At 44.3% G+C, this 16,379-nt stretch overlaps 1 protein-coding gene across 1 annotated transcript in view; it reads left to right on the top strand.

Annotated features, from left to right (window-relative positions):
* The window catches only part of LOC122935337 (elongin-A-like), an 82,096-nt gene that overhangs the window by 15,862 nt on the left and 49,855 nt on the right, over positions 1-16,379 (top strand). Inside the window, exon 4 of the mRNA XM_044291102.1 lies at positions 11,145-11,197. Within this exon, the coding sequence (XP_044147037.1) occupies positions 11,145-11,197 (53 nt within the window). The remainder of the gene's footprint in view (positions 1-11,144; positions 11,198-16,379) is intronic.

The raw sequence follows: 16,379 nt of genomic DNA on the forward strand, positions 1-16,379 counted from the left end.
AGTCTACAGCAGATATATATTTTCAGGGGGTTAGGTCCCAGGAAGCATAGGATTTTCACCATTCACGAACATGTCCAAGCATTAATTAGGAAGAAATGGAAAAATCCTGATAGGAAGTTTTTTTTTATCCCAAACTCAGTTAAAAGGAAATATACCTTTTGATGAGAAAGTAGCAGCTATTTGGGACAAGGCCCCTACAGTAGACGCTCCGGTTGCAAAGATCGCCAAGAAGTCTGCTCTACCGTTTGATGACCTGGGTAGCCTATCTGACCCTTTAGACAAGGAAGCGGATTTTTATTTAAAGAAGGCGTGGGAATCGTCCTCTACCTGCTGTCGCAGCATCATGGGTTTCTAGATCACTGCATATCTGGCTGGAACAGTTAGAACAGCATCTCAGTGAGAAGAAGCCAAGAGAAGAAGTTTTGGCCTCCCTTCCTACCACTTTTAAGGCCGCCGACTTTTTAGCAGATGCCTCCACTGATATGATTAGGTTTTCGGCCAGATCATCCGCCATGTCCAATGTGGCTAGGAGAGCTATCTGGCTGAAATCCTGGAAAGCGGATCAGGGCTCAAAGGCTAGACTGTGCTCCATCCCCTGTGAGGATGACAGGCTTTTTAGGTCGTCTCTTGAAGACATACTTGAAAAAGCCTCAGACAAAAAGGGCTTTCCGGTTTCCCAACGCCCCCCCTTTTTCGTAGATACCAGAATAAAAAACAAAGGGGTAGACAGTACGACAGAAGGGAAAAGGATAGATTTCCTAAGAAATCCGGCGGTTTCCTTTTTAGGCCCCAAGACCAAAGACCTAAGGATAAGCAATGACGCCGAATCCCAGATTATCTCTTTTTCTCCCAGCCTGGAAAATGGTAAGCAAAAACGGTTGGATCCTGGGAGGGATTGGAGAAGCGTTCCGGCTAGAGTTTCTGACCCGTCCCCAGGATTCATTCATTCAGACAGACTGCCCCAAGGACCAAATCAAAAGACAGGCCTTAGAGGTGTTGCTTCTTCTATGGAAAGGGGTAGTTGTCCCGGTTCCACAGGCAGAGAGGGGCAAGGGTTTTTACTCTCCCCCTTTTTTTTTTTTTTTTTTTTTTTTTTTTTTTTTTTTGTGAAAAAACCCAATGGCTCCTTCCGGGCAATCCTGACCTTGAAGAAACTAAAAAAATTCCTCAAATACAAGAAGTTTTGCATCGAGACCATAAGATCAGCCATAGATCTCCTAACAAGAGATTGCTGGATGGCGACTCTGGACTTAGAGGACGCATATTACCATGTGCCAATTCATGTGTCCTCCCCAAAAATTTTAAGGACAGCGGTCTGGGTTCAGGGAGAGTGTCTACACCTGCAATACAAAGCCCTACCTTTTGGGGTTTCACAAGCCCCCAGAATCTTTACAAAAGTGATTGCGGAGGTGGCTTCCTTTCTAAGATTGTCAGGTGTTCCGATGCTGCCATATCTAGATGACTTCATGTTCATTTCCCAGACCAAAGAAAAGTTAATTCAAAACATCAGTGTTTCCTGTTAAAGAACCTGTTAAAGAACCTGGGCTGGAAAATAAATTGGAAAAAGTCTTGCCTGTCACCATCTCAGACTTGTGTGTTTTTAGGCATCCTATTAGACTCCCGGGTAGAAAAAAAACTTTCCTCCCGTCCACCAAGATAATCTCCATCAGGGAATATGTTTGGGATCTTTTCAGGTCCTACCTCTGCTCGTTCAGAAGGGCAATGGCAGTACTGGGCCACCTGACGGCAACAATTCCGGTGGTCCCATATGTGCAGGCCCATACAAGGAAGCTACAGTCATGCATCCTGCACCAATGGGAGGGCTGCAATCAGTTGTTAGACCAGTCTTTCCATTTATCCGCGGAAGCGAGGATGTCTCTCTTCTTTGGTGGACAGTGACAGAGAATCTTTCAGCAGGGGTACCCTGGTCTTTTCAGGATCCGATAATAACTACGGATGCCAGCCCATGGGAGAACAAAGGTTGGCAAGGGAGGTGGGATTTGAATACCAGGAAAGCCACCTCAAACTTCAAAGAACTAAAGGCAGTGGAAATTGTGTTAAAAGCAATAGTTACGGACATATCCCACGAGAAAATAATTCTATAATCGGACAACTTAACAACAGTTGCATACGTCAACCATCAAGGTGGAACAAGGGTACCTTGTCTGGCAATACTGTCGCCAGATTTTTCAGCTAGCAGAACAGAAACATCTATCTCTGTCGGCAGCCCACATAAAAGGGAAGGAGAACATAGTGGTCGATTTTTGAGTCGCACCCAGCTAAAACGGGGAGATTGGTGCCTAAACCCAGAGGTATTCTCCCAGTTAATTCAAAAATTTGGCCTCCCCACGGTAGACCAATTTTGCCTCCAGGAAGAACAAGAAAGTAGAGAGATTCTTCTCCCTAAATCGTTTGGATGATCCAACAGCCCTAGACGGATTGGCACAGGACTGGTCTCAGGAGGAGGGTTATGCCTTCCCTCCTTTTTCCCTAATTCCACAGGTCCTAAAGAAAGTCCAGAGGGAGAAAGCGATAATTACCCTAGTTGCCCCAGTATGGCTGAAAAGGTCCTGGTACTCCTGCCTCCTAGACCTAGCGACAGCCCCCCCATGGATTCTAACTCCCCGGGAGTATCTATTGTATCAAGGCCCAATCCTGCATCCCAATCCAAAAATCTTGCACCTGGCAGTGTGGAGACTGAGAGGGGGATTTGGTTAGGTCGGGGTCTGTCCCAATCAGTAGTGACCACCATTCTGGGAAGTAGGAAAGCTACTACAACTAGGAAATATAATAAGATCTGGGAGGTCTTCTCCTCCTTCTTGGGGATCAATACTGACCCCCTTCTCTCCCCCAAATGTCTCTAGGGTCCTAGACTTTTTACAAGCTGGCCTGGATAAGGGGCTTAGGGCTTCCACCCTGAGAGTGCATGTGGCAGCTTTAAGTTACTTTTTTCTTTGATATGCAGCTGGCCCTTCATCCTTGGGTAAAAAGATTTCTTTCAGCGGCCTCCAGGATCCACCCTTCGATAAGACCTTTGTCTTCTCCTTGGGACTTAAACACAGTCTTGACAGCCCTGTCACAGAAACCTTTTGAGCCTCTGTCAGAGATCTCCATAGATATGCTCTCCTTTTAAGATGTCTTTTTTTTTACTGGCCATTACTTCAACTAGAAGGATTTCAGAGATTCAAGCCTTCTTGGCTTTTCCACCTTATACCCAGATCTTAGACGACAAAGTTATTATTAGGCCTCTCCCGTCCTTCCAGCCAAAAGTGGTTACGGACTTCCACAGAAGTCAAGCTGTTGTTCTTCCATCTTTCTGCTCAAATCCTTCCAATGATTTAGAAAGGGAGTATCATTGCATGTCAAAAGATGTTTAACTTATTTGGAGTCTACCTCAGCCTGGAATTTGGAAGAAAATTTTGGGGGTAGAAATAAGGGGCGGAAAGTGTCCATGGCAGTCATTGCTAGATGGGTCAAAAGGGCCATTTCCGAAGCCTATCTAGCACAGGGTCTCTCGCCCCCTTCAGGGTTTGGAGCTCACTCCACCGGAGCGGTGGCTCAAATTTGTAGAGCAGCAACGTTGAGTTCTTAACATACATTTTTAAAGCATTACAGGCTCCAACTTCACGCGGATACCGCCTTTGGTAGGAAGGTGCTTCAGGCGGTTGTCCGTTTCTAGTTTCCTCATTAATAATTAATCTCGCATGGGGTGCCGTCATGGGTATCGAGAAAAAACCAATTACCGGTAAGCAATGTTGTGTGTTTTTTTTACCCTACTTGGCATTCTTTGTGTGCTGATGATGATTGCACAACTGTTGTGCTGCCGAACTGTGTAGCCTCCTGTAGAGTGTACACATCTCCTCTCACATGCTCTTGCGCTAATAATGTGGGATGGTTTATGCTGTATCTATCTGTATAATTTGCTGCGGGGATGGAAACTTGGTCTTGTATAGTACATGCCTGGCTAAGGGTAGTTTTACATGCTGCATCAGAACATAAATCTGGTTTATATGCATCATTAAGTCAAGCTATGAAGAAACTGTACACCATCTGTAATTCAATTTATCCTTCAATTACTTGTATTAATATCCAGTCCATTACTGAGCCCACTGATTTTAATTTTTTTATAGTGACCTACTGTGTTGTAAATCAAATCCGTGCACATCTCTAGTATATAAGGGTATGGTCACACAATTTTAAATACATGTCCGGATAAAAACCTAAGGTGTATTTGTACTTGGAAAGCCATGGATCAGCCTTATTCACTCTGGCTAAACCACGTGCGGACAGCTGCTGCGTGTTCTCTGCAGAAACAGCATGAACAAGTGACATGTCCCTTTTATGAAGCGAATTTGAGATCCACGCTGAAACAAGCTGTGGTCGTATGGATGGCAATGTGGATTTATGTTGGCAACTATGGGACACAGAATGTCATAGCAAAGGGCTGATTTGAACCCATCTGTTTCCCAAAGAGGTGCTAATGGCACTCAATCATGTCTCTCCAAATTATTTAAGCAACCTGGAGAGCTTTGGCATACAGGCTGGCATATGGCTATACATATTGAAGGGGTTTTCCAGCACTTTTATATTGATGGCCTAGCCACAGGATAGGCCATCAACATTGATTTGGTGGGGGTCCAACACCCCACACATTTCGGTGGATCAGTTCATTCCGAGTGTCTCCGGCATCGTAGATGCACCATTCCATTCATTGTGTAGTTATGGTTACTGCAGTACTGCTCCTGTTAACGCCCACAAGTAACAAGTATTATATTCTTATTTGAGCCCCATGCTAAAATCTCAGGGACTTTAACTGGAAAATATAATTACAGCACAACCTATTGCTAAGCTGCATACCTACAGTATACTTCAGGGTATGCAGCAGGTTCATGGACTGGTTAGAAATGTGATTGTAATTAAATATTGCCCCTGCATACAGCCATGTATCCTGAGATCTTAGGTTGGGGATTCAATTCATACACCGTTCACTGCAAGGGACAGTGTAACTGTTAGGACCGTCTTTTTTTTTTCCCGTCACATATTGTACTTCATGACAGTGGTAAAATTAAGTAAAAAAAAAAAAAAAAAAATCTCTTATTTATAAAAAATATACAAATTTTACCAAAAATTTGAAAAAAATTGCTAATTTCCAAGTTTCAATTTCTCTACTTCTATAATACATAGTAATGCCTCCAAACATAGTTATTAATTTACATTCCCCATATGTCTACTTCATGTTTGCATTATTTTGGGAATGATATTTTATATTTTGGGGATGTTACAAGGCTTAGAAGTTTGGAAGCAAATCTTGAAATTTTTCAGAAATTTTCAAAAACCCAATTTTTAGGGACCAGTTCAGGTCTGAAGTCACTTTGTGAGGCTTATATAATAGAAATCACCCAAAAATGACCCCATTTTATAAACTACACCCCTCAATGTATTCAAAAATGATTTGACAAACTTTGTTAACCCTTTAGGTGTTCCACAAGAATTAATGGAAAATAGAGAGATAATTAAAAAATTTCACTTTTTTGGCAGATTTTCCATTTTAATTTTTTTCGGTTACAAAGCAAGGGTTAACAGCCAAACCAGACTCAATATTTATGGCCCTGATTCTGTAGTTTACAAAAACACCCTATATGTGGTGGTAAACTGCTGTACGGGCACACGGCAGGGCGCAGAAGGAAAGCAATGTCATATGGTTTCTGGAAGGCAGGTTTTGCTGGACTGTGTTTTTTTTTTTTTTTTTTTTACACCGTGTCCCATTAGAAGCCCCCCTGATGTACCCCTAGAGTAGAAACTCCATAAAAGTGACCCCATCTAAGAAACTACACCCCTCAAGGTATTCAAAACTGATTTTACAAACATCGTTAACCCTTTAGGTGTTCCACAAGAATTTATGGAAAATAGAGATATAATTAAAAAATTTCACTTTTTTGGCAGATTTTCCATTTTAATATATTTTTTTCCAGTTACAAAGCAAGGGTTAACAGCCAAACAAAAGTCAATAATATTTATTGCCCAGATTCTGTAGTTTACAGAAACGCCTCATATGTGGTCGTAAACTGCTGTACGGGCACACGGCAGGGCGCAGAAGGAAAGGAATGCCATACGGTTTTTGGAAGGCAGATTTTGCTGGACAGTATTTATTTTATTTTTATTTTTTTATTTTTTTTACACCATGTCCCATTTGAAGTCCCCCTGATGCACCCCTAGAGTAGAAACCCCAAAATAGTGACCCCATTTTAGAAACTACTGGATAGGGTGGAAGTTTTTTTTGGTACTAATTTAGGGTACAATGATTTTTGGTTGCTCTAATATTACACTTTTTGTGAGGCAATATAACAAGAAATAGCTGTTTTGGCACCGGTTTTATATTTTGGTATTTACAACATTCATCTGACAGGTTAGATCATGTGGTATTTTTATAGACCAGGTTGTCACGGACGCGGCGATACCTAATATGTATATATATTTTTTTAAATGTAAGTTTTACACAATGATTTCTTTTTTGAAGCAAAAAAAAAAAAATCATGTTTTAGTGTTTCCATAGTCTGAGAGCCCTAATTTTTATTTTATTTTTTGTTTTTGGGTGATTACCTTGGGTACGGTATGATTTTTGCAGGATGAGATGACTGTTTTATTGGCACTATTTTGGGGTACGTGTGACTTTTTGATCGCTTGCTATTACACTTTTTGTAATGTAAGGTGACAAAAAATGGTTTATTTAGCACAGTTTTTCTTTTTTACGTTGTTCATCTGAGGGGTTATGTCATGTGATATGTTTATCGATATGAACGCGGCGATACCTAAATAATGTTTTTGTTTTTGAAACTTTATTTTTTCAACTTTTTTTTTTACTTTATTTTTTGTCCCACTTTGGGACTTGAACTTTTGGGGGTCTAATCCTTTGCAATGCATTCCATTACTTCTGTATTGGAATGCATTGGCTGTATGAGTAATACTGTGTATTACTCATACAGATTCCGGGGCCTGTGAGATCCAGGGGGCTGGATCTCACAGGCTCGTCACCGGAAGGCAGCGCGATGCCTTTCTTAGACATTGCGCTGCCTTCCATGCCATCGGGTCCCCCCCACAGCCGCATGAGGACCCGATGGCACCGCCACACGCCACCACCGCAATAGATAAAAGCCGCAAACCGCAGGTCTGAATTGACCTGCGGTTTGCGCCGATCGCTGACATGGGGGGGTCACGGGACTCCCCCGAGCATTTAGCCGAAGTGCCTGCTCAATTACAAGCAAGAAAAACCTTCAGGTCATATTTGCAGCCAGCAAAACCTTACTAGAAGTACACAAATAGTCCCACAACATGGACAGTGATATACCAGAGGGGGGATCATTGGCAAAAATCCCCACAAAAAATATGTATTTTAATCAGGGGCCTTTTTTATGTGTCTTAAAGGGAAACTCTCAAACATGTGCCCTGCTGGAGCCTAGAAAATGTTATTTCCTATTGGTTTGATGTATACAAATGTGCCTAGTTAAAAAAATGCATACGTTAACGTAAATTTCTACCATGGAACTGTATACAGAACGGACGCCACTGTACGGCATCAGTCTGAGGCATCTGTTAACGCATACATTTTTGGTATGCATTAAATGGATGGCAAAAATAGGATGTGAACCCAGTCCTAGTGTCAGAATAAGCACCAGTACACAGCGGAACAGCGTGGCGGAGAGGGGAGTCCACCATGTACTGACAGAGCACTACCTGGTCCTGGTGGTCAGGGATAAGGACTGTTTCCCAAGGATCATTTTCTACTGCAAAATTCAGGGCACAGTATAATACACTAGAACCTATATAATATAAAGATATTAGCCCTACCCCCGAATAAGAATGCAATTAGGTGGTCATTTATTATACAGAAATACGTCTGTTAGACAAAGGTCCTTAGCACCGCAATCTGCATATTTTTCACGTTCATGCCAGGTCGAAAAAAGGATGGCGTGGGCAGAGAAACGGATACCGTTATGGCCATACATTGACCGGATAACACCACCATACCGTGACCGGATAAAAGGGTATAAGAAGGCACAGTACAGGGAATGACTAGGGGCACTGCACAGGTTGTGATAAGAGGGCACAATGCGGGGTAAAAGGGGGCACAGTACGGGGTTGGGGGCACAGTCAAGTGACCCTGTGACATTAGAAAGTTCAAAATGTAATGTAACTGTCGGCCAGTACAGGCCCCAAAAATGAGGTATTAGGCATTCACCTGACAGCAAAGAACTATGGATTCTGTGGCTGGAGGTACATTAGGCGGTCACAGGATAAATATGTAATGGTCGTCCAGTACAGGCCCCAAAAATTAGTTATTCACATGACATAAAAGGCCTTTTATGCCGCTGTATATACATAAGACAAGGACTATTCTTTGTTCTGGGTAATGGTGGATATGAGTGGGCTGGCATGAGGAAATTTAATTACACGTGGTCATCACAGGTGTTGAATTCCTCCGAAATCCATGCCTCATTCATTTTTAAAGATATGATGTAGTAATGAGCTAGGCAAGTGCGCTTATCGGTCACATACCCCCCCCCCCCCCCCCCCACTGCGCTGAGCATCCTTTTGAACATGACACTCAACGAGAGGCAAGCAAAGAGTTCCATGGCAAATTGTGCCAGCTCTGGGTGTGCAGGCTTGACCTGTGCCCAGTAGTCAAGGGTTTCCTTGCTTCTCATAGCATCCACATTGATCGTTAACCCGATGTAGTCGGAAACCTGTCGGTCTAGGAGTTTACTGAGGCTGCATCCGGAGGGCGGCTGTCGATGGGTTGGGTGCAAGAATGAGCTCCTATCAGAAGTGACCAACACATCTTGAAACCGCCCTCTTCTTGCATGCACTGTTGGATTGGTACCCGCAACTATTTTTCCGTGAGTGGAAAATCTTCTGCCAGTGCCCGCAAAAGCAGAATGCAGCATCTCACAGCAAGGCCTGGAAATGCTGCATTCTGACATCCCTCTGTGATGCTGGTAACATATCCGCCATTTTGTGTTTGTACCGGGGGTCTAAGTACGTTGCCACCCAGTACAGGTCCTTGACCTTTATGCTTTTTATACGGGGGTCCCTCTTCAAACACTGGAGCATGATGGCCCCCATTTGCACTAAATTGGAAGCAGTGGTTGTCCTCGGTCTCCTCCCCCAGCCACAGACAACACCAGGGCCTTCTTGCTGCTCCTCCTCCTCACCACAGCCACCATCCTCCTCTGACTCATCTTCAGACTCCTGCTGACTTGATTTAGATGGAGTAGCCCCCCTGGGAATTCATTCAGCATTGCGACTTCCTCATCTTCCTGCTCCTCGATGGCTTGATCAATGACGCAAAGCAATGCATGCTCCAGAAAGAAGGCGTAAGGTACGATGTCACTGATGGCACCCTGGCTGCGACTGAGCAGTTTGGTGATCTCCTCAAATGGCCGCAGAAGTCTGCATGCGTCGCGCATGAGCAGTCACTGGCGTGGTGAAGAAAAACCAAGCTCCCCAGAACCTGTCAAGCCGTAGAGTTTTTACAGATAGGGCCCTTTCACACTTGCGTTGGCCGGATCCGGCATAGAGTTCCGTCGTCGGGGCTCTATGCCGGAACAATCCTGATCAGGATTATCCTAATGCATTCTGAATGGAGAGAAATCCGTTCAGGATGTCTTCCGTTCCAGAACGGAACGTTTTTTTGGCCAGAGAAAATACCGCAGTAGGCTGTACTTTTTGCTCCGGCCCAAAATCCTGAACACTTGCCGCAAGGCCGGATCCGGAATTAATGCCCATTGAAAGGCATTGATCCGGATCCGGCCTTAAGCTAAACGTCATTTTGGCACATTGCCGGATACGACGTTTAGCTTTTTCTGAATGGTTACCATGGCTGCCGGGACGCTAAAGTCCTGGCAGTCATGGTAAAGGGGAGCAGCATACTTACCGTCCGTGCGGCTTCAGAGTGACGTCAGGGCGCCCCACTCGCATGGATCACGTGATCGCATGTACACGTCATCCATGCGCCTGGGGCGCTCTGACGTCACTGTGGAGCGCCCCGGGAGCCGCACGGATGGTAAGTATACCGCTCCCCCGCTCCCCGCTCCTACTATGGCAACCAGGACTTTAATAGCATCCTGGCTGCCATAGTAACACTGAAAGCATTTTGAAGACGGATCCGTCTTCAAATGCTTTCCGTACACTTGCGTTTTTCCGGATCCGGCGTGTACCTCCGGCAAGTGGAGTACACGCTGGATCCGGACAACGCAAATGTGAAAGGGCCCTTAGTCGTTAACGGCACGTTTCTGCTGGAGCAGCCTATTAAGCATATACAAGGTGGAGTTCCAGCGCGTCGGGCAGTCACAAATCAGACGTCTGATGGGCAAATTATGTTGCCGCTGAACGTCAGCAAGGCGAGCCATGGCTGTGTAAGATCTTCTAAAATGGCCAGAGATTTGCTTGGCCTGTCGCGAGACGTCCTGGACCCCAGGGTATTTGGCAATGAATCGCTGCATGACTAAGTTCAGGACGTGTGCCATGCACGGAATGTGTCATTTTGCCCTGTTTCAGGGCGCTCAGCATATTGGCACCGTTGTTATACAACACTTTACCAACTGTCAAATTGAGCGGGGTTAGCCACTGATCGGCCTGTGACCGCAGAGCTGAAAGCAGTGCAGGACCGGTGTGGCTCTTGGCGAGGAGGAGGAGGGACCCGCACCTATATCGAGAACTGAGGCCCGCAAGGTGGTGGCTGGAGGACTCCGGTCCGGCCACCACCAAGCCAGGTCCCCATAGAAGTGAATAGGAGTGTACTGCACATGCACGGCCCCCGCTCCCATTAATTTTTATAGGGATGACTGAAATGGCTGAGCCTTTTCGCCGGCCCCATAAAAAATGAATGGAGGGCGGCTGCGCATGGGCAGTGCGCCCTCCTTCACTTGCGGGGCTCCGTTCTCGTTATAGGTGTGGGTCCCAGTGTTGGCAATGGGGGCCCCATTGTCCATGATAACACAACCCCTTTAACTGTCTCTACATGATGATAAAGGCCAAACCCTTTATCTTGGCCTATAATTGACAGCCATTCAAAAACTGTGCAGGTTCTCTTTAAATTCACAGAGAGCCTACAGTGGAGAAATGAGAATGGGGCCATCCCAGCACAGGGCCCTCTGCTGTCTGTGTCCATCACAGGCTTGGTGATTGTCAGGAGGAGAAGGTAAGCACCTGTATGACAATGACACTTGCTGGTATCTATCACAGCACACGCATTCCTGGACAGAACGGGTCTTCGTGATCAGACGTCATACAACTTATAATATTTCAAAGATGAAGAGAAAGGAGTCCACGGTAAAAGGGAGCATGACATCTGTTACTTTTCAGATTCAGGTTTGTGAGGTCAGCCTGTTTTTACCCATGTAGCTGATGGCATTTGCATTGCCCATTTATAGCTCCTAGTAAACTGAGATGTCTATATCCTCAGGCATTCCCATACATAGCTACTGAGCTCACTGCGTACTCAGCCATTCCATGCTTCCTAGAGAACAAGAGGCCTCTTCCCATAAATGGCTGTACACATTTTACTGATCAGACACGCCATTTTCCTATGTTTTATGTAATGTTACTTTGGACTCCTTCTCAACTAAATGTCTCTGTTAAAGCCAGATACAATGTGGTTAAATGCGTCAATCTAAGCTTATTATGGGAGCTACGTACCTGTAACCCACTTACAAATAACCTGCTATTATGTGCAAGGTTAGACTGACCCACGAGCAGGGCCTTAGCTATAGGGGAGGCAGGGGAAGTGGCTGCTTTGGGGTCTGAACTCAGAAAGGGCTCACCCAGGAGGAAGACTGAAAGATTTTACTGTCTGAGCCCCTCAACAGTATTATAAAATAACATTATATACAGAGACCCTGTAGGAGATGGACAGAGTCTGCCAGTCCTTGTCTGAGAGAGGGATTGTGACTAGCCGCAGAAGTTGAGGCTGCTCGGGAGGAGGGGGTTCCGAAGAAGGAACCACGTGAACACATGGATGTATTTGGTGACTTGGATATTGCATTGACAGAAATTACAAACAGACATGTCATCACCAGATTTTATCAGTATTGATCTTCTGTTTTGGGGACATTAAAGGGGTTCTCCGGGAATTAAGAAAATTTAAATACTTAAATATAAATTAATTATAAATATATATTCCCAAATACATTTCATTAGTTAGTTATAATGGTTTGTTTGTCGAAAGATCATCAGAGGAAAAAAAATGGCCGCCGTCCAATTAGTCCACACCCTAGCATGCAATCGCGGTCTCCACACACACACACACACACACACACACACACACACACACACACACACTCCACACACCTGGTAGAGTACAGTGATATATAAATACTTCCAGTTCTGAAGACTCCAGCGGCTCGGGATCAGTGCTCTAGGCAGCTGGGCTCAGGCTGGAAGTGGGCACCGCTCTGCAGGAAGAAGACTGGGGCTCGGTTCACCCTAGAGTTACAGTGCATCCCAGAGTATGCAGTATAGCACCCTATAGTATACAGCACCCCACACTATACAGTCTACAACACCTCACAGTATACAGTAGAGCAATATAGCACCCCACAATATACAGCACCTCACAGTATACAGCCCCCCACACTATACAGTACAGCAGTATAGCACTCCATAATATACAGCACCCACAGTATACAGCACCTCACGGTATACAGCATCCCAAAATATACAGAATACCGCACCTCACAGTATACAGCTCCCCAAACTATTCACTATACAGCCCCCACACTATACAGTACAGCAGTATAGCACTCCACAATATACAGCACCAATAGTATACAGTATACAGCGCCCCAAACTATACAGAATACCGCACCTCACAGTATACAGTACCCCACAGTATACAGCACCCCAAAATATACAGCCCCCCACAGTATAAAGCACCCCACAATATACAGTATACAGCACCCCCATAGTATACAGTAGAGCAGTATAGCACCCCACTATACAGTAGCTTACAGTATATTAGCATTACAGCCCCTGTCACCTTTTCCTGATGTAATCTTCTCCAAAAAAAAGCTCCACAGTTATGGGAAACTTCTCCTGCAGTAACACTCCTGTTAGACAGGACCTGTGATGACCTCATAGCCATGTGACCAGTAATATTGCTAGGTTACTGGTCACATGGTGATGATGTCATCTAAGGTCCTAGAAAATCGCAGCTCTCACAGTACGCTGCCTGGAGGGCCGGCAGACAGGCATGGCCGCACCCCCTGTGTAGCTGATAGCCTGATACTCGAGGCAGTGGCCAGCAGGGCTCAAGAAGCAGCTGCCTTGGCCCCCCCAGGAGCAACTGGGCCCGGGGCAGCTGCCCCTTTTGCCCCTTGTTAAAGACGGCACTGCTAATCACACAGAAGGACAAGTTATTTCACAACACTGAGATAAAGAGCTGCCTCATCCTCCTTTCTGCTTTGATTGACAGGGATTCTGATCCTGAATACAGATAATACGATTTTTAACTGAATCTCTGTAGGAATGGAGTTCATGAGCAGATGTGGCTAATGAGCAGCAGCACTTGTATGCAGTCTCCTTTACCACAGTCCCACATTACCACAGTATGTCCTTTCTGTACTTCAGTCTCCTCATGAACTCCATTACCACAAAGATTCAGCTATATATCATATTAAACTGTATTTGGAATCATAATTACTGACAAGCAGAGAGGAGGATGAGGCAGCTCTTTAGTATTGTGAAGTAACTTGTCCTCCAGTGTGATTAGGACATGTTGTGTATGTATGAATAGGACAGCTGCCATTTTGTTTCTATATTCTTTGCACCCTAGACAAAATGAGCCATTGTAACTAATGAAAGGTATTTGGGAATATATTTATTATAAGGTAATATTTATGTATTTTCTTAATTCCTGGAGAACCCCCTTTAACTTGAATCCATCATTATTTCCACACAAAAATAAGATATTAAAGGGCATGTGACTGCAGATTTGTACCTATGAAACTGGCTGACCTGTTGCATGTGCGCTTGGTATCTGTGTTGATCCCAAGTTCATATGTGCCCACATTGCGGGGGAAAATAATGTTCTAATATATGCAAATGAGCCTTTAGGAGCAACGGGGGTATTGCCGTTACAATTGGAGGCTCCATTTTCTCTGCAACTGCCGCGCCCTCTGCACTTTGACAGGGCCGGGTGTAATGACGTTTACACTGCCTGACCCTGTCAAAGTGTATAGAGCCGACAGTTGCAGAGAGAGCAGAGCCTCTAAGTGTAACTGCAACAGCCCCATTGCTCCTCCAGGCTCATTGGTAAACATCATACATTAAAACATCATTTTTCTCAGTAATGCCGGCACATATGAATATGGGGCCAACACAGATGCCTTCAGCTGCCAAGCGCACATGTAGCAAGTCAGCCAGTATCATAGGTACAAATCTGCTGACAGATGCCCTTTTAAAACTGTGACATATATGCATATTAACACTGCCCTCCACCAACCATTGCTGGGGGAGGGGGGAATCAAATGCTAGTTCCAAAAGAATTACCAGAGATGAGCGAAGTTTTGAAATATTTGATTCGGCTGCATCTCTGAACTTTTCTTCCATTGTATAGAGCCGGTGCAGGTATGAGGAATGGTGAACCTGCCGCCCCCCTGCCGCATCTGAGACTCTCATTCAGGTGCTCAGGGGTTATGTCGGGGATAAAAAAAAAAAAAAAAAATTCTACTCTCCTCATCCACATGATCAGAGATACTGTTTGCTCCCATCTTGATTGAAGAATACCTGCCAAAGGACCTTCAGCGAGTGTGAAGACATCACCATGTGATCACGCTGGCTTCACCTTTTGGTGGGTTTTCTTCAATCAAGACAGGAGCGGGCGTGCCCAGGCTACATTGCAAAGCAGAAAGTGGTGTATAACGGGCTAATGGAAGTGGAGCTTAGTGGTGCAACAGGGCAGAGCTTAGCAGTGCTTTTTGGTTTACTCAGGGACCCAATGTATAAGAAAGCGTAAGATTTTCTGGAGAGGTCTTGGGAAACTTCCACAGCTATGTTTAGGCCAGGTATTAATGCCACCTGCACTGCCCAATCTTTCTGTTTGGCTAAAAGGCTTGGTTTACATCATGTTTTTATCATACATTTAATTTATACGTTAACGGATGCCTTGGGCCTCTTGCACGTGACCGTTTTTTTTTCTGTTCCGTTTTTGTGGAATCAGTTTGCGGTCCGTATGCGGAATCATTCACTTCAATGGGTCCTCAAAAACAACGGAAGGTACCCCATATGCATTCCATTTTCATATTTCTGTTCATTTCATGTCCTATTATTGCCCCCAAATCACGTTCCGTGGCTCCATTCAAGTCAATTGGTCCACACAAAAAAAGGAATGCATCCGTATGTCTTCCGTATCCTTTGTTTTTGCTGAACCATCTATTGAAAATGTTATGCCCAGCCCAATTTTTTTTATGTGCTTACTGTTTAAACATTATTGTATTTTTCCGTTTGCAATATGCAAAAAATGGACCACAAACAAAAACTGATCAGTTTGAAATGACCGCAAAACCATACGGTCATGTGCAAGAGGCCTTAGACAGTTACTGTTTAGTGGCATCCAATACCATAGAGTTCCATTGTTAAAAAATAAAATAAAAAATACGTATATGTATTAATGTGTTTATTTTTTTTAATGCAATTTGCAGGATGTAAACGGTGGTATACTACGCTTTTCCATCCTGCAAAAAAGTGTAGATTATTTATAAGTTTTATTTTACAATGGTGACAAATGCCACTGTATGGCACCCGTTAAAGTGCACGTTATTTTATATACGTTAATCGTATGACTAAAACATGATATGAAGCCAAATCAACTTAAATTACATCTTTCCTCAGGTACACTGATAGACATTTTGCCATCCATTCCAGTGTTTAAAACAGCAAATGGTGGCCAATAGGATAGAGAAAGGCGCTCATAGGATAAGTATGTTCAGTAAATTAAAATTCTACTATAAGAGATGGTTTGCTCATCTATTGCGGTTGCACCAATTGGGCGCAACCACAATGAAGGTCAAAAGAAGAGAATTGCAATGGTTGGTGCAGCCTAGATTTGTCCGATCGCCTTGGGCAGGAGCTACCCTGCCGCTTGGGTAACGGTAGAAGAAAAGAAACGCTGAACTTTGCGTCAAACGTATGGCCCTTAGAGGGCGCACTAACACAACCGGTCATGAGCAATATTTAGGTTTCAGCAATTTTCTGTTTTATTCATAGACAGCTTATCTATAAATAAAAAGGGAAAATTGCTGAAATCTAAATATTGCTCACGACTGGTTGTGTAAGTGCGCCCTCTAAGGTCCATACGCTCGACGTTAAATTCAGCGTTTCTTTTC

This window comes from Bufo gargarizans, chromosome 4 (assembly GCF_014858855.1).
Source record: "Bufo gargarizans isolate SCDJY-AF-19 chromosome 4, ASM1485885v1, whole genome shotgun sequence".
Taxonomy (NCBI): domain Eukaryota; kingdom Metazoa; phylum Chordata; class Amphibia; order Anura; family Bufonidae; genus Bufo; species Bufo gargarizans.